The sequence below is a fragment of the Corapipo altera genome, unplaced genomic scaffold (assembly GCF_003945725.1).
Source record: "Corapipo altera isolate COAL_440 unplaced genomic scaffold, ASM394572v1 61411, whole genome shotgun sequence".
Classification (NCBI taxonomy): Eukaryota; Metazoa; Chordata; class Aves; order Passeriformes; family Pipridae; genus Corapipo; species Corapipo altera.
Genome location: NW_020884875.1, coordinates 27,857,334 through 27,884,513, shown reverse-complemented (window position 1 = coordinate 27,884,513; position 27,180 = coordinate 27,857,334). Strand labels below are relative to the sequence as shown.

The following is a 27,180-nucleotide window of genomic DNA, read 5'->3' as shown; positions in this document are numbered from 1 at the left end:
TTTGCATGTGGTTGTGGCTTTTAAAGGTAAATTACTGATTTATGCCCACAGTCTGTGTTTAGGGAGATGAATTGAAATGTCACTGTCAAAGCCTGCCAAGGCAGCCTGGAATCCTGCATCCTCCGCTAGCATCCAATCGAGGTTGTCCTTTGTAGCTGGGATGTAGATGGTTGCAGGATCTCTCCCATCCAGCTCCTGTAGTCGTTCTTTGCCTTTAATGATAAACTTGGCAAACATTTCATTAGTAGTCCACACAGTTTTAGGTGGTGTGTGGGGCAGAAACAGCCACTCTAGAATTACAGTGGGTCTTTTTCAGTCTGATCCCACTGAAACAAAACTGCGAATGGCTGGTACCTGCTGGGAACAAGGGCAAGGCAGATTTGTAGTTCAGGATTTCTCCTTCTGCCTTGCCTGCCTTCTATTGCCTTGGCACAAGTGTCTAACGCCTGCTTTGCCTCTGCTGTCAGAGACCAGCTAGATGTTAGGTCTGAGTCCCCCTTAAGCAGCTCAAATAGAGGGTGTAGCTCCTCTGTGGTTAGGCCCAAAATAGGCCTTAGCCAATTGATGGCCCCCAGAAGTTTTTGCAGCTTGTGTAAAGTTAATTGTCTTTTACCTCGAGCTGCAGTGGCTGTGGAGAAATTTCCTACTGCATGATTTTCCATCCAAGTTATGTCCAGGGTTGCGATTGCTGCATTTTTTCTGGAGTAGCCTGTAACTCGGCATCTTGGACAGCTTTGAGTAGAGCAGTAACAACAAATTGCAGTTCATTTTCTGTGGCCATGGTTATTAATATGTCATCTATATAATGGTGTATGATGGCTGTTTGATATCTTGTTGGGCTGTTTTGCATCCCCTGAGGAAGGACAACCCAGCAATACCTCTGCATGGGCTGTGCATTGTTCAAGGCAGGGATGGAAAAAGCAAACCCTGCTGCATCCTGAGGGTGTAGGAAGATGGTAAAAAAGCAGTCCTTTAAGTCAATTACCATTAGTGGCCACTTTACTGGAAGCATAGCAGGTGAGGGAAGTCCAGGCTGCAATGCTCCCATAAGTTCTATGACTGCATTTACTGCTCTTAAGTCTTGCAGCATTCTCCACCGGCCACTTTTCTTGGGGATGCAAAATACAGATGTATTCCAAGAACTGGTTGTTGGCACATTATGACTTGCCTCAAGCTGCTTCCTCTCTTGTTCGTGAAAGCGGGTGGCAAAGAGGAGGATGGCGAGCAGCACGATGGCAAGCAGTGCAGTGCCCATGGCACCCTTGGTACAACTTGGCCCATTCCCCACTGCTTAGGTACTTGTGGGGTGTTGCTGCTAAGGGTCTCCAAGGGCAATCCCTTTGAAAGTGGTCAGGGGCACCACATCTAAAGCAACTCGCTCTGAGTCTGGCCCCTTAGCTGGGCACTTAGGGCTATGGCTAAAGAGGCAGACTGGTGCTCCACAGAGCCAACTCCTTGGCAGGGTCAAACCAGCTCAGCAATGCTACAGCTTTCCTTTTTAGGAAGGGCCTGCAAAGCTCTTTTACAGTCTGGGTTTGCCTTCTCAAAAGCCAGTTGCCTATAAAGCATCTCTCTGACTTCATTGTACTCAACTTGCCTGTTTAAAGCAGATTGCAGCTGATCTAGGGATTGTGAATATGATTCAGTAGAACCTTGTAACACTTTTGTGGATGACGGGTTGCTATTCTGGTCTGTGGTGGGTAGCTTTCTCATGGCTTTCAGGGCTTGTTTGGCTATTACTTCGTACACCTCCCAGGGATAGGTTGACTGGGCATCTGCTGTGCAATTAACCTTCCCCGGTTAATTGGTTTGCAGTTATGCCTGCTTGGATGTTGGTTGCACATGTAGCACAATTCTCCAGGTAGTCAGTTAAGCAGACTATACGGAGTGTTGTTAAGAACTAATTTCATTAGGTTCTTCTAGTCATGTGGGGTGAAAAAATAGATGGAACTCGATGTCTCCCAATACGTGAAAGTATTGGTTAAGGACACGCCAGTACCTCTTACCAATTGCCTCAATTCCTTTGTCACCTCATATGGCAGAGGCTGGAATTGAGGGGGCTGACGTTGGCAAAAAACGACTGAGCATGCATGAATAACCTGCAGGTCTCCCACTCAAAATGCCTCCTCCTGACATTGTTCCCCCTTGTCAACTGACCTTTCCCCGTTTGCCTCCTCACTCCCTCCCCGTGGAACCATCCCTGGTCCCTCCTCCTCATCCCCCCATGTCCCTCCCCCCTGTGGCTCCAGTAAACCCGGTTCCCTGGGGAAGGGGGGGGGGGGGGGGGGGGGGGGGGGTTAGGGGGGGGGGGGGGGCCACCCCCCGCCGCGCCTCCTCGTGCCTATGGCTGGAGCAGGGCGGCGCTGGGGCTGGAAGAGACGGATCGACTTCCAATCCATTTGGTGTGGAATATGGTTGTGCCTGTGCCGGCGCACATAGTCGCTGATCATCTACAGCGTGGGGTGGCAAATAGGCTGGGTTCCCCCCCTCATTGCTGCAACAGAGCCCCCTGCATGCGGGGCTGGGATCCCACATTACAGGCTCTGTTCCCTCCCAGCGCCCCGTGTTCCTGTGGCTATCAGCACCCAATCCGTAACTTAACTCACGAGCAGTTCCCTCCCCTCCCAGTAAACCCTGTGCGTTTGTGTTTCTACTCATATGTTTTGGGCTGCGACTAGCAGTGTGGGTGGGGGGTGGTGTGTTGGTGTTGGATGCTTTTACTGTCCGCTTGTGGGCTCTGTGTGGTGCAGACATTATGACTTGCCAGGCATTGCCTGAAATGGCATTGTTAGCTTGGGGGTCTCCCCCCTGAGCTTTCAGTTTCATGAGGTTTCTTATCTTGTCCCATATTTCTATGTGCAGAGCTTCTACCAGTGGCAGCTCTGGGACTGCTGCTTTACTGAAACGTAAAAGCTCTGTTAATTCAGCCCTTGTGGCTTGTATATGGTAAGGTCTTAGCAGGATAGATAATGCGTCTGTTTTTTGTGAAATCTTGGTGGAGAAAAAACTTCCCATGTTTTTTACCTTATTCTTGCCGCTGTCGATGCACGTGTGTGGAGGGGTCCTTTGTTTTGCAGCTCCTGAGTTTTACTTTTGGTTTCTGGATTGGCTGTTCCTTCAATGCTTTTTTTCTTTTCGGCGTCTCCATTGGCGTCCAGTGCTGTCTGGGTGTCGGCTGCTGCTCTGGTGGCTTGGGGGCGGCGGCGGAGGACCTCCCAGCGCGGTGCGTCGGTCGCGGTGGCAGCGGCGGCGGTGGTCGCCGCGGCGCATGAGGTTCCCTTACAGTCTGCGGCGCTCCCAGCGGCTGGTTCAGCGGCGTGGAGGCTGTTTGCGGCGGCTGTAGGCACGCACGGGCTGCCAGAAGGCGGCTACCAGCTCCCACAGTCCGCTGGGCAGGGTGGGGGCTCAGGCGCTGCGGTGGGCTCATGGTGCGGCTGCTTCGGGTCCCGTGCTGCTTTTAGTGTGGGCACGGGGCTCGCAGAGGCGGCGGGCGAGTGCGGGTGGGCAGGGGGCTGCACGGAGCAGCGGCGCTTCTCCACTTGGCGGAAAAGCGTGCTAGTGCGGGGTTCGTGGGGTCTCACAGGTGAGCTGGCGGTGTTCAAGCAGCAGCAGCGCTGCTTTCGCGCTCGGTGCTTAGTGCCCGGCAAGCAGTGGGCGGCAGGAGTCCCGACGGGGTTCTGCGTGCTCCGCCACTTCGGTTTCTGAGCTGTGGGCTCACAGCTGCTCAGGGAGCAGCCCTGGCCACGGTGTTGGTTGCTGGCGCTGTTTTTCAGCTCACTCACCGCTCAGGTGGTTAGTCGACCCCGCTCCGCTCTCTCCACAGGTGCTGTCCCAGTTTCTCCACTTTTTCTTTTTCTCTATTCCTGTGCACTTTCCCTAATCTTTTTTTGAGCTCTCTGTACTACCTGTGTTTCTCAGTATCAGCTGAGACAACAGCTTAAAGACGTCTGATTTTTTTTCGGTGAAAAATTCCCATATTCTAAAAATGAATACGATAACCGGAATTTACCGATATTCCCCTGATTCAGGGATTTCTATTCTGGCCTAACGTAGGTTCTAAGCCCCAAGTTCGGGCGCCACATGTCGCATGGGGTCTTTATATAATAAAGAAATGGAGTCAGCTTCCCAATGAGATGGTAATCAAAGAGAGTTTGGTTCAAACCTGGCGCTGTTTTTATCCCTTAAAACCATGTGACCTTGTGACCAATGAGGGTACATGCCTCCTACAACCTCCCTGCTCAGGCAGCGTCATCCTAGAGCATGTGGCACAGGATTGCATCCAGACAACTCCTGAATATCCCCAGAGAGAATACACAACCTCTCTGGGCAACCTGTTCCACTGCACAGTCACCTACACAGTAAAGAAGTTCTTCATGTTCAGGTAGAACTTCCTGTTCATCTTTTTCTGCCCCATCTTGTCCTGTTGATTGGCACTACTGAGAAGAGCGTAGCTGTGTCCTCTTGCACCCTCCCTGCAGATGCTTGTATACATTGATGGGATTCCCCTCTCAGCTGTCTCTTCTTGAGGCTGAACAGGCCCAGCTCTCTCAGCCTTTCTTCGCAAGGTGATCCAGTCCTTTAATCAACTTTGTAGCCCTCTGCTGGACCTGCTCCAGGAGGTCCATGTCTCTCTTGTCCTAAGGAACCCTGAACTGGGTACAGCACTCCAAACGTGGCCTCACTAGGGATGAGTAGAGTGGCAGGATCACCCCCTCAGCCTGCTGGCAATGCTCTTCCTAATGCACCCCACAATACCATTGGCCTTCTTGGCCACACGAACACACTGCGGGCTCATGGACAGCTTATTGTCCAGCAGGTCCTTCCCCAAAGAGCTGCTTTCCAGCAGGTCAGTCCCCAGCCTGTGCTGGTACCTGAGATTATTATTCCTCCCCAAGTCGGGACCCTGCACTTGCCTTTGCTGAATTTCAGACAGTTTCTCCCTGCCCATCTCTCCGACCTGTTGCGGTCCTTCTGAAGGGCTGCACAGCACTGTGGGGTATCGGTCACTCCTCCCAGCTTTGTGTCATCAGTGACCTTGCTGAGGAGGCATCTGTCCTTTCATCCAAGTCATTGATGAAAAAGTTAAATAGCAGTGGACCCAGTATTGAACCCTGGGGACACCACCAGTGACAGGCCTCCAACTGGACCCTGTGACACTGGTTATGAACCTCTTGGGATCTGCCATTCAGCCAGATCTCAATCCACCTCACATTTGTCCACATTTCTGGAGTGCGTAGTCTTCCAAAAGCATCGAGCTCTAGCGAGCTTTTTATAGAGAAGTATGTGGAGAAGAGAGAAAAAGATTGGGCCATATTTGAGACCTGTAACAGCTATTTTTAAACTTTGCTCTGTTCTCATTTGGCTTACTGTCATAGGGAGTGGCAGTAAGATTTAAAGTTCGTATGATGCTTAGCTATATGTTTCTTTTTCTGGTTCTTTAGATTGGAGGATTCTCATTAAACAAATTAACTAATTTTCATCTGAAAGAAGTCAAGAGTGATGCTGTGGTTTGGGAGCATAACCCTACTGATGATTCTGATTTGCCACAAGAAACTTCTCCTAGAAGAGGCAAGGTTGGAACTTTTAAATTTATTTCTGTAGTAGTCTAGCAATTGGTTTTGTTCACAAAAAAGAACCATCTTCTATTTTAGTTTTGTATTTGTTTCAAAACCATGAGCTGAACTAAGCAATTGCATGACTGCTTGCCTTGCTATCCTTACCTATTGGTAAGGATATACCTATAGGATATCCTTACCTATTGGCTAAGAAGCTGGCAGGCAAATAGATGTTATTTCAAACTCTTTGATAAGACCCTGGGTTTTAATCTGTCATGGGAGAATAGTTTATACAGTTGGAGCAGTTTTATCTGAGAAGTAGGTACAGCATATGGAAAATATTTCCTCTTTGCTTTGAACTCTTCCTTATTTCTACTATGACAACTTTGTAAGAAACGGTATCACTATATGATTGCATGTTATGCAAGTTAACAGTACAGCCTAGGGTTTGCTAAAAAATGAGCTTTATAATCCATTCTGTCCTGTTAGATGAGATATGCTACTTTCCTGGAAATTTATAAATTATGGCATAAAAACTTAAAGAAGCAATTGTTATCATTGATGCTATTCTTTACCATTGCTGGAGTCTTTAATTTTGAAGTTTCATAATCTGATTTTATACTATGCCTTCCAATTTTTTAATTGCAGTTATATTGCAATTGCAGGAGTATAGTAGCAGTGATAAATTCTGTCATACTACATTGCAGATGAAATACGAGGCAGCGTAACAGTTGAACAGCTGTGGACTAAATATTATTTAAGATTTTCTTCTGTAATTGACAGGTTCCCTTAGTATTTAATTTAGGTCAGCAGTGTTCAGCACCTGTTGGTCAGCTCTGGCTTGAACTGCTTCGTTTCTATGCCTTGGAGTTCAATATGGCTGATTTGGTGATTAGCATACGACTCAAAGAAACAGTGTCTCGTGAATCAAAGGACTGGCCTAAAAAGCGCATTGCTGTGGAAGGTATCTTAACAAACTTCAAAGAACTGTTGTTTTAATTTTGTAGAGTACTGACTTCGCTATTGACATTGCGTGTTATAACTTGGAAATTTTCAATATTGACTTGTGCTTTCCAATATACTAGAATATGTCTTGAAAAGAATCAATTTAAGTAGTATTTCTCTTGCATATTATTTTCAACATTATCAGAAGTAATTAAGTGAACTTAAAAATTGTCTTCAGCACAATTCGTAGATCATATGTCCTTACACAGTGTTTAAGAGTAACTTAACAGTAGTATATTCAAATTCTGTAAAGCTTTAAGTGTATTCTTTTTTTTAAAAAGTGAACTCCTTCACTGCTGACTCACTTCTTCTTTTTACTAGACCCATATTCAGTCAAAAGGAACGTGGCGAGAACTCTGAACAGCCAGCTAATGTATGAGTATATTCTTCACTGCCTGAGAGCAACTTACAAGTATTTTGCCTTGCCTCATAAAAGAAGTGCAAAATTGAGCAAAAGACCCTCTTCAAATGCCAGTGAGGAGAAATCCCAAATGCCAAACCATGGGAAAGGTGCTATAAAGCACGAAGATTCTGACTTGCAAAACTTGGATGGCAGAACAAACACAGCAGTAGTGGAAGACTGTGTAAAAGAGACTACATGCACTCCCAAGGAACATAAAATTGGTCCTTCAAAACTGTGTGATGGCTCAGAAAGTTTCACAGAAGAAGAATTGGCTGATGATATAAGTCATTTGGGAATTACCCATGAAGACTCAGACTGTATAATTGAGGAAATTATTTCTCAAGATAATGAGGATTTTAAACCAAGTTGTGAAGAGACAGAGAGTGGAAATGAAGATGAAGAAGAGGAGGAAGAAGAGGAACATGAACAATCAAAAAGACAATGGAATAATATTTTGTCTGCTGAGCAGAGAATAGATGAAGACAGTGACAGTGGAGATTTCCTAGTTACAGTGAACGAGCATGATGTGGAGACATGTAGTACTTCAGACTTAGAAGGTTTTCAGTATGCTGCACTTACAGAGAATGATGGGTTTGGCTTAGAGTGCAGTGGTATAATGGATGACAAGATTGACATCGATGAGGATAGCAGTGAAGGTACTGATGAACTGGATGAATCCCCAAAAAAATTCATATGTTCAGCATGGAGTCAAATATCCCAAATTATTGACTCAGATGATGAAGAGGAAGAGGAAGAAGCACCAAGCCTTCAGAGAGAATGCAGTGTTACCATAAGAGCTGGAGATGAACTAGATAACACATACACTGGATCTGGAGAGGATGATGCACTGTCAGAGGTAGAAGGTGGTTTTTCCATCCTAAGTAAATATGAGAATAAACATTTCAAAGAAAATGTAGATGGATCTCTGCGGGTTAATTTGAGTCAAGAAGATCTTAATGAGAAGAAAAGCCATCTTGAAGACAACACAGCAACAGAGCAGTGCTTAGAATCTGAACTTTTTTATGAATTCAGTAAACAAGCTTTTACAAAGGGCAAGGTAAGCAAGCTGTATCAGAACATAAACATATTGCTTATGTTCTATTAGAAGTTATATGAAAGTGTTGCTCAAATTTATTAAAGGACTATAGTTTTTAAAACCGGTCTTTGCTTTCTGTTCATGCAGTCTCCTACAGTAGTATGTAGCTTGTGCAAACGGGAAGGTCATCTAAAGAGTGATTGTCCAGAAGACTTCAAGAAAATAGAGCTTGACCCATTGCCAGCACTGACACCCAAATTTTCAGTTATTCTAGATCAAGTTTGTGTCCAATGTTACCGTAAGTTTTTTCCTTTGAATATTGTTGTGTCATAAAAAAAAGAATCAGAAAAAATAATGAAATAACCACAGGCTAATGGCATTACAAAGGGTGACCATTTATTTGCTACACAGCCTCCAACTCTTAGACACAATTCTAAGATTTGTAACAGCTTATTAGGACTACTGAGTAGTTTGTATCTAGAGAAACAGAAAGTGTTTAGACTTGCCTTCCACGGAGTGGCTGGCTGATTACTCATATAGACAAATAAATTTAATTTCTGAGAATCTGATTTTGGGTGGGGTTTTTGACTGATGCTTTTACATTTGTCTGCTTTGAATTTTGTTAGTTACTTAACTTGTGGTTTTTAGTAAACAAAGACTTAAGTGTTCTAGGAAAAAACAGTCAAAATACAGTTTTGTAATACTTCTCCACTTTTGTTCTTTTCAGAGTGACCCAACTTTCCTCCTTTCTCTCTCGCCATTTCTGACCAGACAAAATGCATTATTTGTCTAATTAATGTTTTTCTTTGAACAGGTATTTTTCTCCTACATCCTTGCTTTCTTTCCTTCATATGTGAATCTTCTCTTGCTTCTTCTCTTTCCCCTCCCCTGCCCTACTGTAAACCCCTCACTATTTTCATTTGAATCTTTGCTGTTCGCTCTTTCTACAGATGTCTAAATTGTTGTCTTTTGTTTTTAAGATGATTTTGCTCCAAATATAGTAGAGGATCAAGCTCGGGAACATATAAGACAAAACTTGGAAATCTTCATTAGACAGGATTTCCCAGGTAAAAAGGCCCATTCTAACTTCATATTTATACTTTTGACTGTTCATACTTGAGTGTTTTCCAAGAAAACATAATTTCAGCATAATAAACACTTTAGTTTTGAACATTTAACATATAAATGTTGCATTTATACCAGCATTGCCATGTTTCATTACATTAATTTCTGTTCTAAGTCTTTTAAGGGTTTCATTTAAATTTGGGGGGGTTTATGTATTCATATCTAGAACACAGTAGGAAAGAACAATGGCAAGTTAAGGAAAAAAACAATCAAAGCAGCAGAGAGTAGTTTTGTAATAATTATTTTAACTTGATTTATACATCACATTTCTTATAGGAACCAAGCTGGATTTGTTTGGCTCCTCAAAAAATGGCTTTGGCTTCAAACAAAGTGACCTCGATATCTGTATGACCATAGATGGACTGCAAACAGCTGAGGTAGTTTGAAAGTATTTTGATTTTGTTGTTAAAAAAATGCAAAATTTTACTGTTATGTTGTATATCTAGTGTAACAAATTTATTATTTTATAGAAGCTTTTCATGTTAGAAGAAGGTGCCACAAAGTCAGATTATTTTTAAGGTTTTTGCTGTTGATCTAAGCATTAGTTTAAGAATAACTTTCAGTAGCCAGTTTTCTTCTGAATTCTGCACTTCTAGTTTTATCTGTGCGGATAAATAACATGCTTTGTAGTATAAACAACTAGGAATGGTAAACAGTGGAAGGGCACATCACTCTCCTTTCATGCCTAATATCAGTTTTTTTAAAAGCTTACATTAATATATTGTCTACTGTTGATACATGCTATTTTGAAACAATTTCTGGTATTCAGACATATACGCATTTTGTATAACACGAAACGTTCAGTTATACAGCTTTAACCTTAATGGCACATAATAAAAGGTTTGCTAAAATAGAGCAGATAAATCTTTCAACTTTTTTTCTTAATGTCTTAGGGACTTGATTGCATCAGAATCATTGAAGATTTAGCAAAAGTTCTCAAGAAACAGTCAGGTAACTTTCTGGAAAATTAAAATAAGTGATTCTGTTTATGTGACTTCACTTGATGTATTGAGAATGTTCTAGGGCACTGTAGATGAAAATCCTTAAGATAAAATTAGATCGAAGGGAATAGTAGTAAGAGTGAGATTAAATATTGTGAACATTTGGATGTTTTTATTTCTTTGCATATATGGGTCTAGAAGTTATAATAGGTCTGCATCTGAATTGGACAGATATTTATAACCTACATCTATAAGAACAAACAATTTAAGATTTGAGGCTTCAAGTTAGTAGTTATGTTGTATTTGTATGTTCAGTGAGTAGTAAGTTGATAGTCAAAGATATTCTGATACAAGTTTGCAATGAGAATTCTGTTTTTTCTGCAAGAAATCATTGACTTTCTTAGTCCTTGTTTTGGTGGATCTCAAGTTAATTTTGTGTAATTAGAGTGAACTGTCAATTCTCTCTTAAGCTTATTTCTCTATAAAGAAATTATATTCTCTCTTATTTAGACTGATTTTGGTTTTTTGAGGGGGCTAAATGTATAAATTATATTTAGTAGATTGATCATGTTTGACACATATCTAAAATCACTGTTAAAGCATAACTGACCAACATAAGTTTAGTATCAACTAAGATTTTATTCTGTAGCCTTTTTGCTACAGTCAGAAGTTATTTGATACTATTAGGACCGTTCTGTAGTCATTCAGTAATAAAACATTTTGTCCTAGGTTTAAGAAATGTCTTGCCTATAACAACTGCAAAAGTCCCCATTGTCAAATTTTTCCATGTCAGAAGTGGTCTTGAAGTAGACATCAGTTTATATAATACTCTGGTAAGGTTATCTCCTTTTCTTATTTTATGTCTTATAGCAAAAAACTGCAGATCTATTTTGTTATCTGGTATAGTCATGACAATCAGTTTAAGGTTGCCAAGCCCTTCCCACATGACTTGAGAAGAATCTGATTCTGTAGTTAGAAGAAATTCTTGAGTATGTATTCAAGGCCAATCCCAAATTAGAGTAAGAGAATAAACATCCCACATGCTTAAGATGTTCTCTTTGAAGAGAGGCCAGGGCATTGGTAGTGTCCACCTCCCATTGGAGAGCACATGATCTCCTTAATCCCCAGTTATCAAATGGATCTAGTTCATTGTGTTGCTGATCACAAAATCCTGACAGCCCAGGCTGTAATGCTCCTCTGTGGAAATGAAGGTTGACTTTATCTGTCCTTTTAATTTTTTTGCTATAGTCATATCCATCTTCTCATTGCTTCCTGTGTTTTAGCAAGTGGGAGACATATAATGCAGAACATCCATTGCTTGTGAGAATAAACATGTGATAAACATCTGCATCTGCAATATCTTTTACAATAAAGAGGTTTAAGTAAGCCTTTTCACTTGAAGAGTATTTAACCAAAATCTTAGTTAGCAAGGTTTGTTTGGATGGAATGTGAATAAGATGGAAGTTGCCGCTTTTTTCACCAACCACTAGGAATTGTTTTTCTTGACACATACCAACTACATCCAGATTAGTATCAAACTGAACGTGGAGCAGAAGAGGCAGCCTGGTGCTGTCCGGCAGTGCCACTGATCTGTCAACAACAACTACAACGCTGCCATCCCTTGAGCTGCATCCTTGGAGCTATGAGTTAACAGAGACCTTTTCTGAAGATGTGATTTGCTGCAGTGTATCCACCTGGTACAATGCAGTGCCACATTCCTGTCCCAAACCCACAGGGAGCTGCACATTCCCTGTGTCATCACTGACCAGGAGCTCAGTGTCATTCCATATCTTCACCAGTAACACGTCATGCCCTCAGTGCCCCCTGATCCCCTCACGACACCCCCTCTCCTCTTCTTGAGGTTGAAGTGATTGACTGTTTCCAATTAGCTATTGCAGTTTTATATTTAAAAAAAACTTTTTTTACTTGACTATTAGTGGAGTCAGCTGCACAATTGCGACTTTGGAGTTGTCACTTTTCTAAGAAAATCTGTTAGTTCTTCACTAAGAGTAAGAAATAGTGGTTTAAGTGTCTTGCTGTAAATGAGAGAAAATATTGTAACCTCAGCCTTTTTACACTCCACTTCCCATCATGGCTCTTGCCTAGCCTTGAGACCTGAAGTAGTGATTTTGAACCCAGCTTGCCTGAACTATAACATATTTTTGGCCAAATATTTTTAAACCAGGTTTTGTTTATTTCAATATCTCTAAATTTTGAAAGCCAGTTCCTTGAAACAAAGCAAAGTTAAATCTCAAAGCCAATTCTTAAGCTTTCTGAAGATTTTGTATGAGTTCAAGAGCAGTCTTAGGAATACACCTCAACCACTAAGTCTGAAAATTTTCTTGAAGTTATGCATCCATATGGGTCCGTTGGTAGCTCTCACGTTTCTGGACTGACTCTTGGTTCAAGAAGTTACCTTCTACCAAATATTAAGCTGCAGTAGTAGATCAACACTTCTTGTTTTGAAATACTGTTCTGTGAGTGCTGCTTGGTACCACGTCCACAGAGATTAAGGAAGTTGATTGGCTTTTTAACAGAGCAGGTGATAACCTCATGGTGGAATGCTTCCTTTCTTAATCTATGTTCCTACTCTGCAGGCTTCACATCTGCATTTCTTGAGGACACAACTTAGAGTTTTTGTTTTTTGTGTTTTCAGCTTATTTCCTTAATGTCTTCAGAACTCTGGTGATTTCTGTATGACTTTCTTATTTTTGTAGGCCTTGCATAACACAAGACTTCTGTCATCTTATGCAGCTATTGATCCTAGAGTAAAATATCTGTGTTACACAATGAAAGTCTTCACAAAAGTAAGTATATTTCAGACATTTGAAAGCAGTAGTGCCTGCAGCAAGGAGTGATAACCATGAAAGATACAAATCATATTTCTTTTTCTAGATGTGTGACATTGGAGATGCATCTCGAGGTAGCCTGTCATCTTATGCATACACTCTTATGGTGCTTTATTTTCTTCAACAGAGAAATCCACCTGTCATCCCTGTTCTTCAAGAGGTACAGTATATTGGAAAGAAACGCATATCTGTACACAGTATTGACCAGAAGAATGTCAGTGCTGAATATGAGGGGCTCTTCTAATGAGTTTTAATATTATACTTTCAGATCTACAAAGAACCAAAAAAGCCTGAAATTTTAGTTGATGGCTGGAACATATATTTCTTTGATAAGATAGAGGAGTTGGTAAGTAAATCAGGCTAATTGGAAATGCTGTTACCTGTAGCTGGGCAAATGAAATTTCTTTTAAAGACATTGTTCCCAAATATAGTGGTTGAGTATTGTAGTTTAACCCCAGCTAGCAACTAAGTACCACACAGCCAATCTCTCATTCCCCCCACCCTCTCCCAGTAGGAAGGAGACTCAAAAGAAAAAAAACCTGTGGATTGAAATAAGAACAGTTTGTTAATTGAAACAATATAAAATACTCATAATACTTACAATACTACCACTACTATTAATAATAATAGTAATTAAAAAAGAGAGGAATAAAACCAAAGAGAAACAAGAGATGCACAGTACAATTTTCAGCACCCGCTGACCAGTGCCCAGCCCATCCCCCAGCAACCATGGGGCTCTCCTGGCCAGTTCCTCCCCGTTTATATACTGAGCATGGTGTTCTGTGGTACGGAATGTCCCTTTGGCCAGTTCGGATCAGTTGTCCTGGCTGTGCTCCCTCCCAGCTTCTTGTGCACCTGCTGGTTGGCAGAGCATGGGAAACTGGAAAGTTCTTGACTCAGGGTAAGCACTACTTGGCAACAACTAAAACATCAGCGTGTTGTCAATATTATTCTCATACTAAATCCAAAATGCAGCACTGTACCAGCTACAAAGAAGAAAACTAACTCTATCACAACTGAAAAAACAACAAATATAGGAATGGAAGTAAAGGAACTTCTGCTTGGAAATCCCAGTTTTGTGCTGTAAAGCTTTTAGAATATGGTTGGTTGTAATTCATCTGTGAAAATATAATCTCCAAAATCTGAAAAAATAGATCAAAAAGGTGTTCATGATGATTAGTCGCTCTGTATGTCTCACTGATTGGAGATAACTCTTAAAAATACCCTCTGTATATCTGGTCATAGCTAGTTAATCCTGTTGAATAATTTTATTTTATAATATAGATACATAAAGTGAATTAATAAATTATTTTTTATACAGGCAAAACCTAATGCTAGAAGTTTTATTAGTTGTCCACTTTTGTTTTTAATAAATTAAAAAATATACCATTTAAAATCACTATTGGATTATTAATGCCAATTATGAAAGGAAGTATTCTGGTATAACTCAGTTGTGTTTCTTTATAAAATAAGACTTATATTGTTTGAGTTTGGAAATTATGGAAATTATTCTGCTTAATGTAAATACTGGACATAAAAATATTTCTGTCATTTTCAGTCAGTTGTTTGGCCAGACTATGGCAAAAACACTGAATCTGTTGGGCAACTGTGGCTGGGACTTCTCCGGTTCTACACAGAAGAATTTGATTTTAAAGAGCATGTAATCTGCATTAGGAGAAAAAATCTGCTCACAACTTTCAAGAAGCAGTGGACTTCAAAATATATTGTAATTGAAGGTAAAAGCATATGGAGTATGTGAATATACGAATTTCTTTAATGCCCACTTGAAAATTCTGGTTTTCTCATAAGGCTTATTTATTTTGCTGTTACTAGATTATAAGTTATTTGCCCCTGTTTTGAAATCATCTCAAAATTGCGATTCAGTTTTGGTAGTGCTTAAGGGGTTTTTTTGCTACTGAAAAGAAGTTGCATAGCAGACTTCATACTTTTCATTATGACAGTAACTGACAGAAAAATAGATTTAAGGAAATGCTTTGATAAAGCAATTAATTGTAATGCAGTTGAGGTTTTCTCAAAAATACTAAGTTTAGCTGAGCCCATATTTACATTACTTATTTAACCCTGTGTATGATTACACTGTTAAGTATTACACTATGGTCTCTGACAAGAAAATGCAGTGACACATTTTAGACGTGTTCTGTAAATCATTTTCTGGCCCATTTCACTTTCATGGAAAGAATTTCTATTCTCTTGCTTGCACGTTCAGCTTACTCTTTTACAATAATTCAGTTGGTTCATAGCTGGACAGCTGTGATCCTTTGTCCATGGACTTAATTTATTCCCAGTAGATTTGTGAACAGATCGATTTCACTGTCTTAATTCTGCATCTGGAATAGTTGCCTTGGGTTGTTCATATGTATATATGCCTTACCGATCTTGCCCTGGACTTAGTAATGCCTGTTGTGTTTTTTCTACAGATCCCTTTGATTTGAACCACAATCTTGGAGCTGGATTGTCAAGAAAAAGTAAGTCTTCTGTTAACAATTTCGGTTACAAAGTGAAGATCTTGTCTTAGATGTCATTTTACTTTCTGGTTTGATATTTAGATGAGTATTTCAGTTTGTTTTTTTTTTCTTCCCCAGTGACAAATTTTATAATGAAGGCTTTTATCAATGGCAGAAGGGTGTTCGGTACCCCTATAAAAATATTTCCTAAAGAATACCCATCAAAAATGGTAAGTTCTTCTAAGAGGAGTATGTGTGTGCTCTTTGGCGTGTAACTTACTGTTAGCAGGAGTATGGTTACTTTAAACTATTTCTCTTACATTTCCACAGTACTCTGAAAACCTTTATGTGAGTTATTGATGAGTACTGTTTTAATGTTATTTGCATGTAAAATATGTTGGTAAGCAGAATGCTAGTCAAGTCACAGTTTCATTGTACAGACTTACATATTTTAATCCAGATCAAAACCACCATTTCTTAAAACTGCAGTTTTATAAAAGAGCATGCAGACCTGGTTGCTAGGCTGCCTTTCAAATAAGAGGTCAGTGGCCAGTTAACTTACCAAGTCTTTCAGGGTTCAGCAGCAGACACCAAGTTTACTCTTTTCTGTAACTCTTACTATTGTTTTAACACTCTACATATCTGTCTTTATTCCCAAGTGTATGGATTTTCATTTTAAATGCGTGATCTCTTCTACAGGAGTACTTTTTTGATCCCGAGGTACTAACAGAAGGAGAATTGGCACCAAATGATAGATGCTGCAGAACTTGTGGTAAAATTGGCCATTTCATGAAAGATTGTCCCATGAGACGAAAGTGAGTATACTATTGGTGTCTGTGTGTAACTTTTTTCCCTTAGGTTTATTTAAGAAAGATTAGAATAGTAATGCTAAAGCAAAACTTGTACATACTGCAGATTATTTCCTTCACTGCTGAAATTAAGAAGTATCAGTACCAATTTTGGCAGTGGTGGATGGTATTGCTGCAGAACTGTTTAGCTTAAGGTAGCAATGCTGACTCTGCACTTCATCGTATAGGAAAGGAGTAGTCAAAGACAAAAGCAGAGCTCAATAACTGTGTTCTGTGAAAAGCATTCATGGATGCATTTTATACTTTTTTTATTCAATAGCATCTACTACCAGAACTCTGCGCTCCCAGCAAGACGCAATTTTATCATGTTCACAGAATCCTGTAATTCATGTCAAAAAGCAAGACAAAAATGCATTATTTTTTGTAAGCACACACATATGAGAACAGTGTTCTGTTTTACATCCAAGAGAATGTTTCCTGACCCTGAACAATCACATGTCAAATATTCAACAATTTTCTTTTTGCAACAAATAAATTGGCTATATGGCTTTTGTTGCTCTTCCTGTTATGAAATGTCTAAACTTGAAACTGATCGTTTCATTTTGTTTTCTAGTTTAGACAAATCTCTTTAAAGACTTCATGTCTATAAAATAGTGAAAACTGACAAATAAAACTTAAAAAGAATGAAATCTTGAAAAAGCCTTTATGCTCACTTGTAAGATGGATGGCAAAATCTAACCATTGTTTAAAGTCTTATCTATGTTAAAAGCTGTAACTAAAAATCACTTGTGCTTTTATATAACTAAATAAAAAAATACATTGGTTTGAATGAAGTAGCTGTTCTACTCCACATCAGAGAATTGTGAACTTATATTGTTGAGACCGTTAATTTGGACATTTACTCAACTTCAGCAAATGCAAGTACAGTAGCTGATGATAGTTTGAAATTAAAGAGTGCTGAAGGTGGTGTGAAATGTCTAAACTACTGTCTCACATGGATGTTTAATCTTGCATTCTAAAGTGAAACACTAGTTCGTTGCACATACTCAGCTATGTTCAACAAAACATTAGAGGGAAAGTAAGTGGGATTATGCATCTAAGAACAGAAATGCCTTAGGGGGTAAAACCACTGATACATTTGAGTCCTCTGTCCATTCATTGCAATAGGGGTGCTGTCTATGGAATGCAAACTAGTTGTGTGTTTTCTGTAGTCTCTTCTTACTTACTCCCTCAGCATCTGCAGTTGCTGTATAACAGATGTTAGAGCATATACATGCCCTGGTCTGGTAATACTCATTTGTGGACTGGATTTGTTTTATGATTTCGTCCTTTTAGTTGTTTGTTTGGTTTTTTTTTCCTGAACCTGATTGTCCTGGTTTCCTTAACAGTCTTTTGTGGCAACCGGTTCCATAAGAGTTCTGACTGATGTGTAAAGTAATACTTTCTTGTATCTGTTTGAAGCCAGTCTCTTTTTAGTCATCCATTAACTTGCTATGTTCCTAATAAGGATGTTAAATAATATTGGTCCAAATACAGATCTTTAGGAACACCACCCATAGCTAGTCTTCACATGGACACCAGGCTATTGATCACAATGCTTGGAGTGCAGCTATCCAGCCAGTTCCTTATCCAGTGAGTGGTCCATCTGTCAAGTCCAGGTCTTTCCATTTTAGAGACAAGGATGTTGTGTGGGACAGTGCTAAATGCTTTGGACAAGTCCAGGTAGATGATATCAGCCACTCTTCCCTTACCCACCAACTCTGTAGCCCTCTTATAGAAAGCTACCAAATTTGTCAGGCATAATTTGCCCTTAGTGAAGGTGTATTGGCTGTCACCATTTGCCTCTCTGTTTTCCACATGCCTTAGCAATAGGTTCTAGGAGGATCTGCTCCATGATCTTACCAGGCAGAGGTGAGACTAAACAGCCCCAGGTCTTCCTTTTTGCTTTTTTTTTAAAAAAAGAAGCTCACCTTGAAGCTCATGCCATTCTTTTGCCTGTTCATGCCATTCTTTTGCCCATTCATTCAGTTTTGTGAAGTATTTTCAAGTTGCTTGCAATTAGCACTGCATCTCATGACCAGAGGAGCCTAGTAACAGACTTGGAGGTTTCACTGATGTCTCCTTCTCTAGGTCATGTATAAAGATGTTAGATGAAACAAGTCTGGCAGCAGTAGCTGTTTCCCCTCTGCTAGATCTTTAAGTTACATAGAATGTTAGAAGCTTCTCCCAATAGGAGAGACTTTTAGAGTGAATATGCACAGGTTCAGAAGGAAGGAACTGAGTTTTGATCAAATTGTACAAATAGAAAAAAAATAGAACAGCCCTGTTTTTTTAGACTTTGCTGGCATTTTGCTTCGTGTGTCTTTTCTTCCACTGTCTGCAACTTGAGCACTCAGATTTTCAGTCATGTTTATACTTTTCGAGTTATAACTATTAGAATTTAGGACTGTATTGTCATCTAATTGTAAAGTTAAGTTATTAAATATATGTTACATCAGTGTAGCACTGTTTGGTAAGAGAGTCAAAGGGAAAGGTACATGAATTTACTTTATTTAACCCACTGAAGAACTGCTGTTGTCTGTGGACAGCATGTGGTTTTTCATTCTGGTTTTTTTTGACTCTGTGTATGAACGTAAGGCCTGTGAACTCTGCAGCATTTCTCTGCTTCTGCAGACTAAGACGGCGTCGTGATTATGAAGGTACACAGAGGTATGCTGAAGTCAAGGAGAACAGAAGCAAAGAGGACAAAGAAATGCATAATAAATCAACAGAAAAGGAGAGCTCAATCAAGGAAGGGAAGTTGCATGTATGTACACCTCAGAAGAGGAAATTAGCAAGGGTAATAGTGGAAACTGGAAGAGAGAAAACTCCCAGGCAATCAGCAGAGAAATGGAAGCGCCTGGAAGACAGAGACTTAAGAGAAAAACGTTGTTTTATCTGTGGAAGAGAAGGTCATATTAAGAAGGAATGCCCACACTATAAAGGAGTTGCAGGTATGAAACAGATCAGGCTGAGTAGTTTAAACAGTGTTTATAGGTTTTTGGTAATTTTTTGAGGATCGACTAACAGGTAAGGTTTTTACCTTGAAAGGCATCATGTAAATGCTATCTTTTTTTATTTAAATGCAGTCACATTTAACCTCTTTTTCCCTCATCTTCACCTTTCATTCAGAAATTTGCTGTATCCCAAGGGATCTGGTATGGTTTCCCTTAGCAGATAAGATATTTGTAATGAAAAGGGTATGAGTATCAGTTATGTTGAAATTGCTTCCGGTGTTGTCACAATATATGAGCTTGCTAACATTTCAGATTACAGCTTCTATTCCAATACATCATAATTGCAACAAAAGCTAGCATTATAGAGCTCTTCACATCACCTAAACCAGAATTATTCCATATGAACCTGAAGTCAGTATGAAAGTATACAGATTGCTCAGATAGAATACTGTGAATTAAATAAAATAAAGAATATTTCTGCCAATTCAGCAGTTGGAGGGATACAGCAGTCCGTCTTACAGATCCTGACTGACAGACCTGAATGAAAAAATGAAATACTTCTGCTTAGCAGTATCTAAGTCATCCTTTAAATAATTTGGATGTTGTGAAGGAATATCTTTCTTAGATAAAATTGAGGCTTAAGACAATAGATAGTACTTGTGGTTAGGTTCCAAAGGAACACTGTGTCACAGTTCCCTGTAGGTAAACCTAAGTGCATTTAAATTCAGGCTGGAATTACAGATTACTCATGACTTGACCTCTAAAAGGAACAGATAGGAATCTTGTGTATAAACATTTTTCAAACCACCTTTTCTCTACTAGCAAAAATATTCTGTCTGGCTTAGGTCAGGAGACCCTTCATAGTCAGATGTATTCAGTGAAAGAGGGCATAAGACTGTTAAAATACTGGAAGAGGGAGAAAAGTGGTACAAATGTATTCAGAACTGTGAAGGTATTTAGAAGGATTCCTAGTTTGATAGACAACTAGAAGTATTGGATGGACAGAAAAGATGTTTAAAAATTGAAGCCATGCTTCATTCAGCCTCTGACCTTTTGAAGGTGTATGTCAAGTCTAAATTTAACTTTTGAGTTTGTTTATCTTTGACCTTGTCTCGTTCAGCTTTTCTTTCTGCCATTCTGTTTGCCATGATACTGAGTTTGCTAAGGTGGAGGGGAATATGCCTGACTTGTAGTTAATGGTTTTTAGCATTCATCATAGGGGAACTGTGCTTAGGCTGTACAGTATATATGTCTAAAATAATAAATTCTGGAGTAGGCGTTTTTGTCTGTTACCTGAATTTTGGGAATTTCTGTATTTGAATTTGAAAGGAATTGCTATGGGTTGGGCTTTGTCTTATATTGCTTGCTTAGTGCCTGAAGTGTTCTCTCTAGTTGAATAAAGTACTATGAACAAATGAACCTTTGATCTTTGATCTGCTACATTTTGTAAGACTACGGAAAATTCACTTATCACCATATCTTCATTCATTCTAAGTTCCCTGGTTCTGGGTGGGTTCCTGACTTAGATGCATGTCACTTCTGTCAGTTTTCCGTGTTATAAAATTGAGGAAATTTACACTGTCTTACCTTCTATTTTCTGTGATTCTAGATTGCAAATATTTTGATATTCTTCTCTTATGATATCTGAAATGGAAACTAGTTTCAAGTTAGCAACTCATTGTTATGACTTCTTCAGGTGGCTCAAAACCAGAAGTGTCATGTGGATCCCCTTCTTTGCCCAGTGCTGTCAAACATGCTGGTAGATTAAATCAGGTAAACACCAAGTGTCTCTTTTGTTTGATCTTTTGTTTTTTATATGGTTTAAAGTCCATGTAAAGTAATTAAGAATGACTTTCAGGGAAAACCTTTTATGTTGTGGAATGACATATTTCAATTTTGTTGATATGTGTGTGTTTTTTATAGGGAGTGCTTATACATGAAGAAAAAAAGAAACAAAAAGGAAAAGTGTTTTTGAGTCCCCAGTCAGGTTTGTATCTCTTCATTTCAATTTAGAAACTGTGTAAAAGCAGTGTGGCCAGCAGGTTGAGGGCAGTGCTCTGCTCTGGTGAGAACTCACCTGGAGCACTGCATCCAGCTCTGGGGTCCCCAGCGCAGGAAGGACATCAACCTGTTGAAGCGATTCTGGAAGAGGGACACAAAAATGATTAGAGGGATGGAGCACCTCTCCTATGAACAGGCTGAGTAGGTTGGGGTTGTTCAGCCTGGAGAAGAGAGGGCTCCAGGAAAACTTTATTTTGCCCTTTCAGTTATAGAAAGGGGCCTGTAAGAAAGGTGGGGACAAACTTCTTAGCAGGAATTGTTGCGATAGGACATGGGGTAACAGTTTAAAACTGAGAGTCAACTTTAAGGTCAGATTAAAGGAAGAAGTTCTTCACAATGAGGGTGGTAAAACACTGGCACAGGTTGCCCAGAGAGGTGGTGAATGCCGAATCCCGGGGAACATTCAAAGTCAGGTTGGGTGTGGCTCTGAGCAGCCTGACCTAGTTAAAGATGTCCCTGCTCATGGTAGGGCAGTTGGACTAGATGACCCTTAGAGGTCCCTTCCAACTCAAACTATTCTATAATTATATGATTCTCCATCACTCCATAATTTGCTGAACTCTGCCTAATTTGCTGAACATAGTGGCAGTCTGGATAGATTGAAGACACCCTTTTTTTTTTTTTTTCAGCTGGAAACATGTACAATTTTTAAGTTTTGTTTTGGAAGCAAAACTTGGGCATAAAAATTTTGTGCACTTATTTTATTGTGAAGGATATGGTGGGTTTTTATCAATATCTCTTTTCCTGTTTTGGCACAGATGGGGTTCTTTGGTTGTTCAGGGACAAAACATGTAGTGCTTTCTTGGGCATCTTCCTCAGAGTAATTGTCTAGAATTATACATGATAAAATAACTTAGGAGAGACAATCAAACTACATCCTTGGTCTGAGCTGCCAAAATACAAACAAGTTAGAATTACATTTAAAAGTAGTAGTGAGATTATATTATAAAGGCCTTTATGTATTCTTTCTGGATCAGAGATGTTTTGCTTCAGATGCATGATTACAAATGTAGCTTCCTTACAGTAATTTCACATACTTATTAACAGGTACAATGAAGATCTTAAAAACAACTGGTTTTTTTCAATTATTTTGAGTTTCTAGTACAACTCTGCAAACCTTTTAGCAGCTTGGGTTTATAATATACAAATCTCTACTGAGGCAGCTGAAGGGAGACCTAATTAGTTTTCCAAAGATTGTAAAGACTTTACTGCAATTAACTATCTCAGATTATCAGTTTTGTTGGGAAGACACAGTGGATTTTGTCTTCACTGCAAGGCTTTTTCAAATCTATGTTTGGGGATTTTTAACACAAAGTGATCTGTCATTAGGTGTTTAGTTGAAAAAAATGCTGATTTTCAATTTTGTATTTTAATATTTCTTACTGTCCTTCAGCAGGTAATGATCTAAAATTGATCTGTGTGTCCTTTCATTATAGTTTGACTTAACAGTAATTTTCTCCTTTCTGATTCTTTCAGTTGGTTTATGCCTTGTCTTTTTTAAAAAAAAGAAAGAAAGAAAAAAACAATACCTTTAAAGTGTGATGCTTTCTTCCTCCCAATCTTAGGCAGCCTTTCCAATAAATACATGACTCAGGGAAAAGCCTCACAGAAGAAGACCCAACAAGAATCATGAGGGTTATTAAGCACTGGTAAATTGCAGTACAGGCCCATCATTCATTTAAAAGAAATGTCCTTGGCTAAAGCATCTGGATTCACAGGACAGCAGCACAGACAACATTCGACTTAAGTTTTATTTTAGATTGCTAGTACAAGCAACTGTGGATTCTAATATGGAACCCTGCTCTTAAATAGATTGTTTAAACATTTTAATAGAAAGCCGTGATGTTTTGTATTTGTTTACTAGGTAAATCATCTAGAAAAGGGCAGGTACTAAAATGAACTGTTTTCAAGGTTTTGCTGTTCCACCTGACCATCTTAAACTGCACTAAAATTGTGTGCAAGCCAAATAAATTATATTTTCTTCAAAAATTAATTTTTTTGAAGGAGCAAATTATATTTATTAATGTTAATTGTTTACTGAATCCTTGTGTAAGTGTTTGAAATGTTTGTAGATTGGTACATTATCTTTAATTTCTGTAGAGAACTGAAAACATAGACACTAGTAAACATATGTAAAACAATCCCTGGCCAAGGAGTGCCGTTGAGATTTTGTGAGGTTTTTTTCTGTTCTGTGACTTCATGGGAGTTCATTTGCTGCTGTGCTTGTGTTCAAGCAGAAAAAAAGACTAAGAAACAGGTCTGTCCTGTTTTGTTGCTGCTAAGAATCTTTTTCAAGGCCTTGGGGATACAGACAAAAGGAATAGAAGTATTTTAAGGAATAGAGCTATTATATTTGGCAAATGGGGAAAAACACACATCCTTTTTCATAGAATGTGAAGAGAATCCTTGTACCAGTCAAGAATTTACATTCATTAGTAGTATGAACTTGAGCTTTACTTGAAGTCCTTCCAGAGCTGGTAATGTACCATTTTATCTTGTTCAGGAAAGAATAAATTACATGTTAAAATGGAAACCACTGTTAATTTATGAATCTGAAATAAATTCTAAAAAAAATCAGATTTAAGATCTTGTAATTTTTCTTAGGTTGTAGTTTTCAATGTTCCTGACATAAATGTAGAATTAATGATGAGTTATTAGAATTATCTTGTTTTAGAAATATCATGTTCAATTTTATTTTCCTTGTCCATCTATTTTTATTAAAGTTGAAAACTAGAATTGCCAAACTGGTCTTAAGGAACTGGGATCCTAACTCGTGCTTTGGTTTTCATCCATCTGAAATTAGCTATCTGTGAACTTCTAGATGTGCTATTTCACAAGGAATTTGTTCTGTGTACTTTTCTAAACATAATTTCAAGCAAAACATAAGTCAGCAACAAAGAGAAAATAATTCCAACTTTGTCTTCTATACCATATTTCATCATCTGAAATAAAGTCAGTTCTTCCCTCAAAAATAAATTAATTATTGTAGTTTTTCACTCATATATATATAAAAAAAGGCTGACATGAATTCTGTGTGTTTTATTTAACCCTCTGTTCAGAGTTCCAGTTTTGCTGATGAGAATGAATTGTGTAAACCTCTAGGGGACTATGGCTTAATCTCAAAGACAGAAGTTATTTTTAAAAGAAAAACGTAATCAGATTTATGTATACTCACCCTTTTCTCTTTGTGATACTTTGTAGTTCAGTGGTGACATTTTCAACAGTGAAATTTCTAAACTTGCATCTGGATAAAAACTCATTCTGCAGATCCACGAGTCTTCTCATTTGAAGATGCTGTTTCCTTATGCAACTACTATATAGTTGCTAATCTCATAGCCCTGAAGTGAAATGCCCAGACTTGGGATATATATTACAGACATTAAACTATTAAGCAATCCTTTGTTTGCTTAAAAAGTTTTTAAATACCACAGTCATAATTTACAGGATGTGTGACATAGAAGAAATGCAGTTGAGGAGGCATAGGATATATATCTGCTGGATTAAGTTGTAAAGTATAGGAGATTGATTGAAAATTAAAACTGGAGACCTGTAAGTTCTTCATAACAATTCTTGACATAGAAGATACCCTGTTTTCCTTATGAGAGTATGTTCTCAAGGGAGCAGCTTTGCACATAGACACACTACATTGGTAAAAAGTTTCTAGAAAAGGAATTATATTAAAGGTAACAGTAATAAAATAATAGTTTACAACTAAATTCATACTAATAAAATGTAGTAATAAATACTAATAAACAAATAGTTTTAGAAGACCTCTTTTGAGCCACGTGCATACTCTGTCCCTTTATGCCTGCATGGTAGACTGTGAGTGATTATACTGGGTTTGGCTGAGCTGGAGTTCATTTCCCCTCAGTAGCCCTCACAGTGCTGTGCTTTGCATTGGTAGCTAGAAGGGTGTCGATAACACACCACTGTTTTGGCTACTGCTGAGCACAGCATCAGCACTGTAACATTGCTTCCTCAGTTGAGGGCAAGATCCTTGGAGGGGACCCAAGTAGGCCAACTAACAAAAAGGGATATTCCATACCATATGATGTCAGCTCAGATATAAAAGCTAAGGCAAGGAGCAGGAAGGCAGGCAGTCATTGTCTAATGGCTGCCTGCTGAGGAACTGTCATGTATGCTGAAGCCCTGCTGCGCTGCTCGGGAGTGGCCGACCATGACTGCTCATGGGAAGTAGAGAAAAAACCCTGCTATCTTTTGCTTCGCTTCACTTTTGTGCACGTAAGCTTACAGTTTGCTTTTTGCTTTAAATAAACTGCCTTATCCCAACCCAAAGTGCACACAGAGGTATCTTTGCTACAGCTGATTACAGCATTACACGATTATTAATTTTTGTTCTCTGTGTTCCTGTTACATATTATGACATATCCCAACACTTATTAGCATATATCCTTATAAGATCTCTGAGTGGCTTCACCAGGGGTCTCTGGTGGTCATTTCTGTCTGGAGCCCCCAAAGTTCTAAGTGACTGCCTTATGTACATCTTTAAGATAATATAGCTGGTTACAGAGTAAATGGGTGTTGCCCACCTGGCTGTTTTGGTCCCATTCTTCATTGTTTATTTACTTTGCTTGGCTAGTTTCTTTAAATTGCTTGGCTCAGCTATAGGTAATTTTCCATGGTACATTCTCTTGTACTAGTCCTGTTACACTTCAAAACTCTAGTATCAGGACTAAATGGTATGTGGAGCAGAACGGAGACACTGTAAGCCATGCTCCCTTGCACACGAGGGAATTTGGTGGTACTTTCTAGCTGATAAGCTGCACAGCAGCTGAAAACCAAGAGAGATAAAGGAAGACATTCCACTGTTGAATCAGCAACCATGCTGAAATCATTCTCCTTGGACTGATGCATTTCCCATCCCAAGGTTATTTTAGGTACTAACTGAGATATCCACCCCCAGGGTATGACCACTGCTCACTGAGTAAGATGTATGATTGGAGTCACTCAAGCTCTACCTAAACGTAAGGAAATAATACAAAAGTGAGTAAAAAATAGGAGGAAATTAGGGAAGACTCCATCATAATTTTTGGGTCAGTCAACAGGCTGAACCCATCTTTTCCCCCATAGGGATGCCTATCAGGTAAAAACAGTGTTCTATGCACACTGAATTACTATCTTCAGCTAGCTTTTCTTTGGGATTAGAGCTCGTTAATAGGTTGCTTTGAATTACTATATTGCTTTGAATACGTTTTTGCAGTCAGATATTATCACCAGCAACCACTGAATTCTAACCCTGTTAGAATCCTGGGCTGCATCAAAAGCAGCATAGCCAGCAGGCTGAGGGAGATAATCCTGCCTCTCTTCTCTGGTGAGACCTCACCCGGAGTGCTGTGTACAGTTCTGGTGTCCCCAGCTTAAGAGCATGGAATTGTTGGAGCAAGTCCAGAGAAGGGCAACGAAGTTATTAAGAGTACTGAAGCATCTCCCCTTCCAAGACAGAATGAGAAAGGCGAGGCTGTTCAGCCTGGAGAAGAGAAGGTTGTGTGGAAAACTGAGTGACCTTCCAGTATTTAAAGGAGGTTTACAGGGAAGCCAGAGAGGGACTCTGTCAGGAACTGTAATGACAGAACAAGGGGGTAAATTTAGGGGGGATACCAGGGCTGGATTATCTTTAAGGTCCATTCCAACCCCTTAACGTTCTGTATCAATAAAGACTGTTATTCCATAATCAGTTAATGTGAGTCCTTCAGGGGCGCCAACAGACTAATCAAACATTAAAGGATTCGAGAAAAACCTTCCCTTTCCACGTGACACCCGGACAGCTGTTTCGCTGGGTCCTCCGCGGACGCACCCTAAAGAATAAGGCGTCCGAGCCGCCCGGGCCTTTTATCGCAGCGCGCAGCCCCGCTGCCTGCGGGGCTCCGCCGGGGGCCTGGGGCGGAGCCGCCGCTCGTCAGAGCCGGGCCCGGCG

General features: G+C 39.7%; 1 protein-coding gene across 4 annotated transcripts in view; it reads left to right on the top strand.

The window, feature by feature from the left end:
- TUT7 (terminal uridylyl transferase 7) overlaps positions 1-23,829 on the top strand; it is a 43,506-nt gene extending 19,677 nt beyond the window's left edge. For all 4 annotated transcript variants that reach the window (XM_027634582.1, XM_027634584.1, XM_027634583.1 and 1 more), the window contains exons 11-29: positions 5,442-5,573; positions 6,339-6,519; positions 6,882-8,020; positions 8,147-8,297; positions 8,980-9,066; positions 9,401-9,501; positions 10,018-10,075; positions 10,795-10,898; positions 12,783-12,872; positions 12,961-13,074; positions 13,183-13,260; positions 14,473-14,650; positions 15,353-15,400; positions 15,518-15,609; positions 16,079-16,194; positions 18,862-19,181; positions 20,881-20,957; positions 21,108-21,171; positions 22,811-23,829. In XM_027634582.1, the coding sequence (XP_027490383.1) occupies positions 5,442-5,573; positions 6,339-6,519; positions 6,882-8,020; positions 8,147-8,297; positions 8,980-9,066; positions 9,401-9,501; positions 10,018-10,075; positions 10,795-10,898; positions 12,783-12,872; positions 12,961-13,074; positions 13,183-13,260; positions 14,473-14,650; positions 15,353-15,400; positions 15,518-15,609; positions 16,079-16,194; positions 18,862-19,181; positions 20,881-20,957; positions 21,108-21,171; positions 22,811-22,878 (3,198 nt within the window). In that variant the 3' untranslated portion in view covers positions 22,879-23,829. The remainder of the gene's footprint in view (positions 1-5,441; positions 5,574-6,338; positions 6,520-6,881; positions 8,021-8,146; positions 8,298-8,979; positions 9,067-9,400; positions 9,502-10,017; positions 10,076-10,794; positions 10,899-12,782; positions 12,873-12,960; positions 13,075-13,182; positions 13,261-14,472; positions 14,651-15,352; positions 15,401-15,517; positions 15,610-16,078; positions 16,195-18,861; positions 19,182-20,880; positions 20,958-21,107; positions 21,172-22,810) is intronic.
- Positions 23,830-27,180: the final 3,351 nt, after the last annotated feature.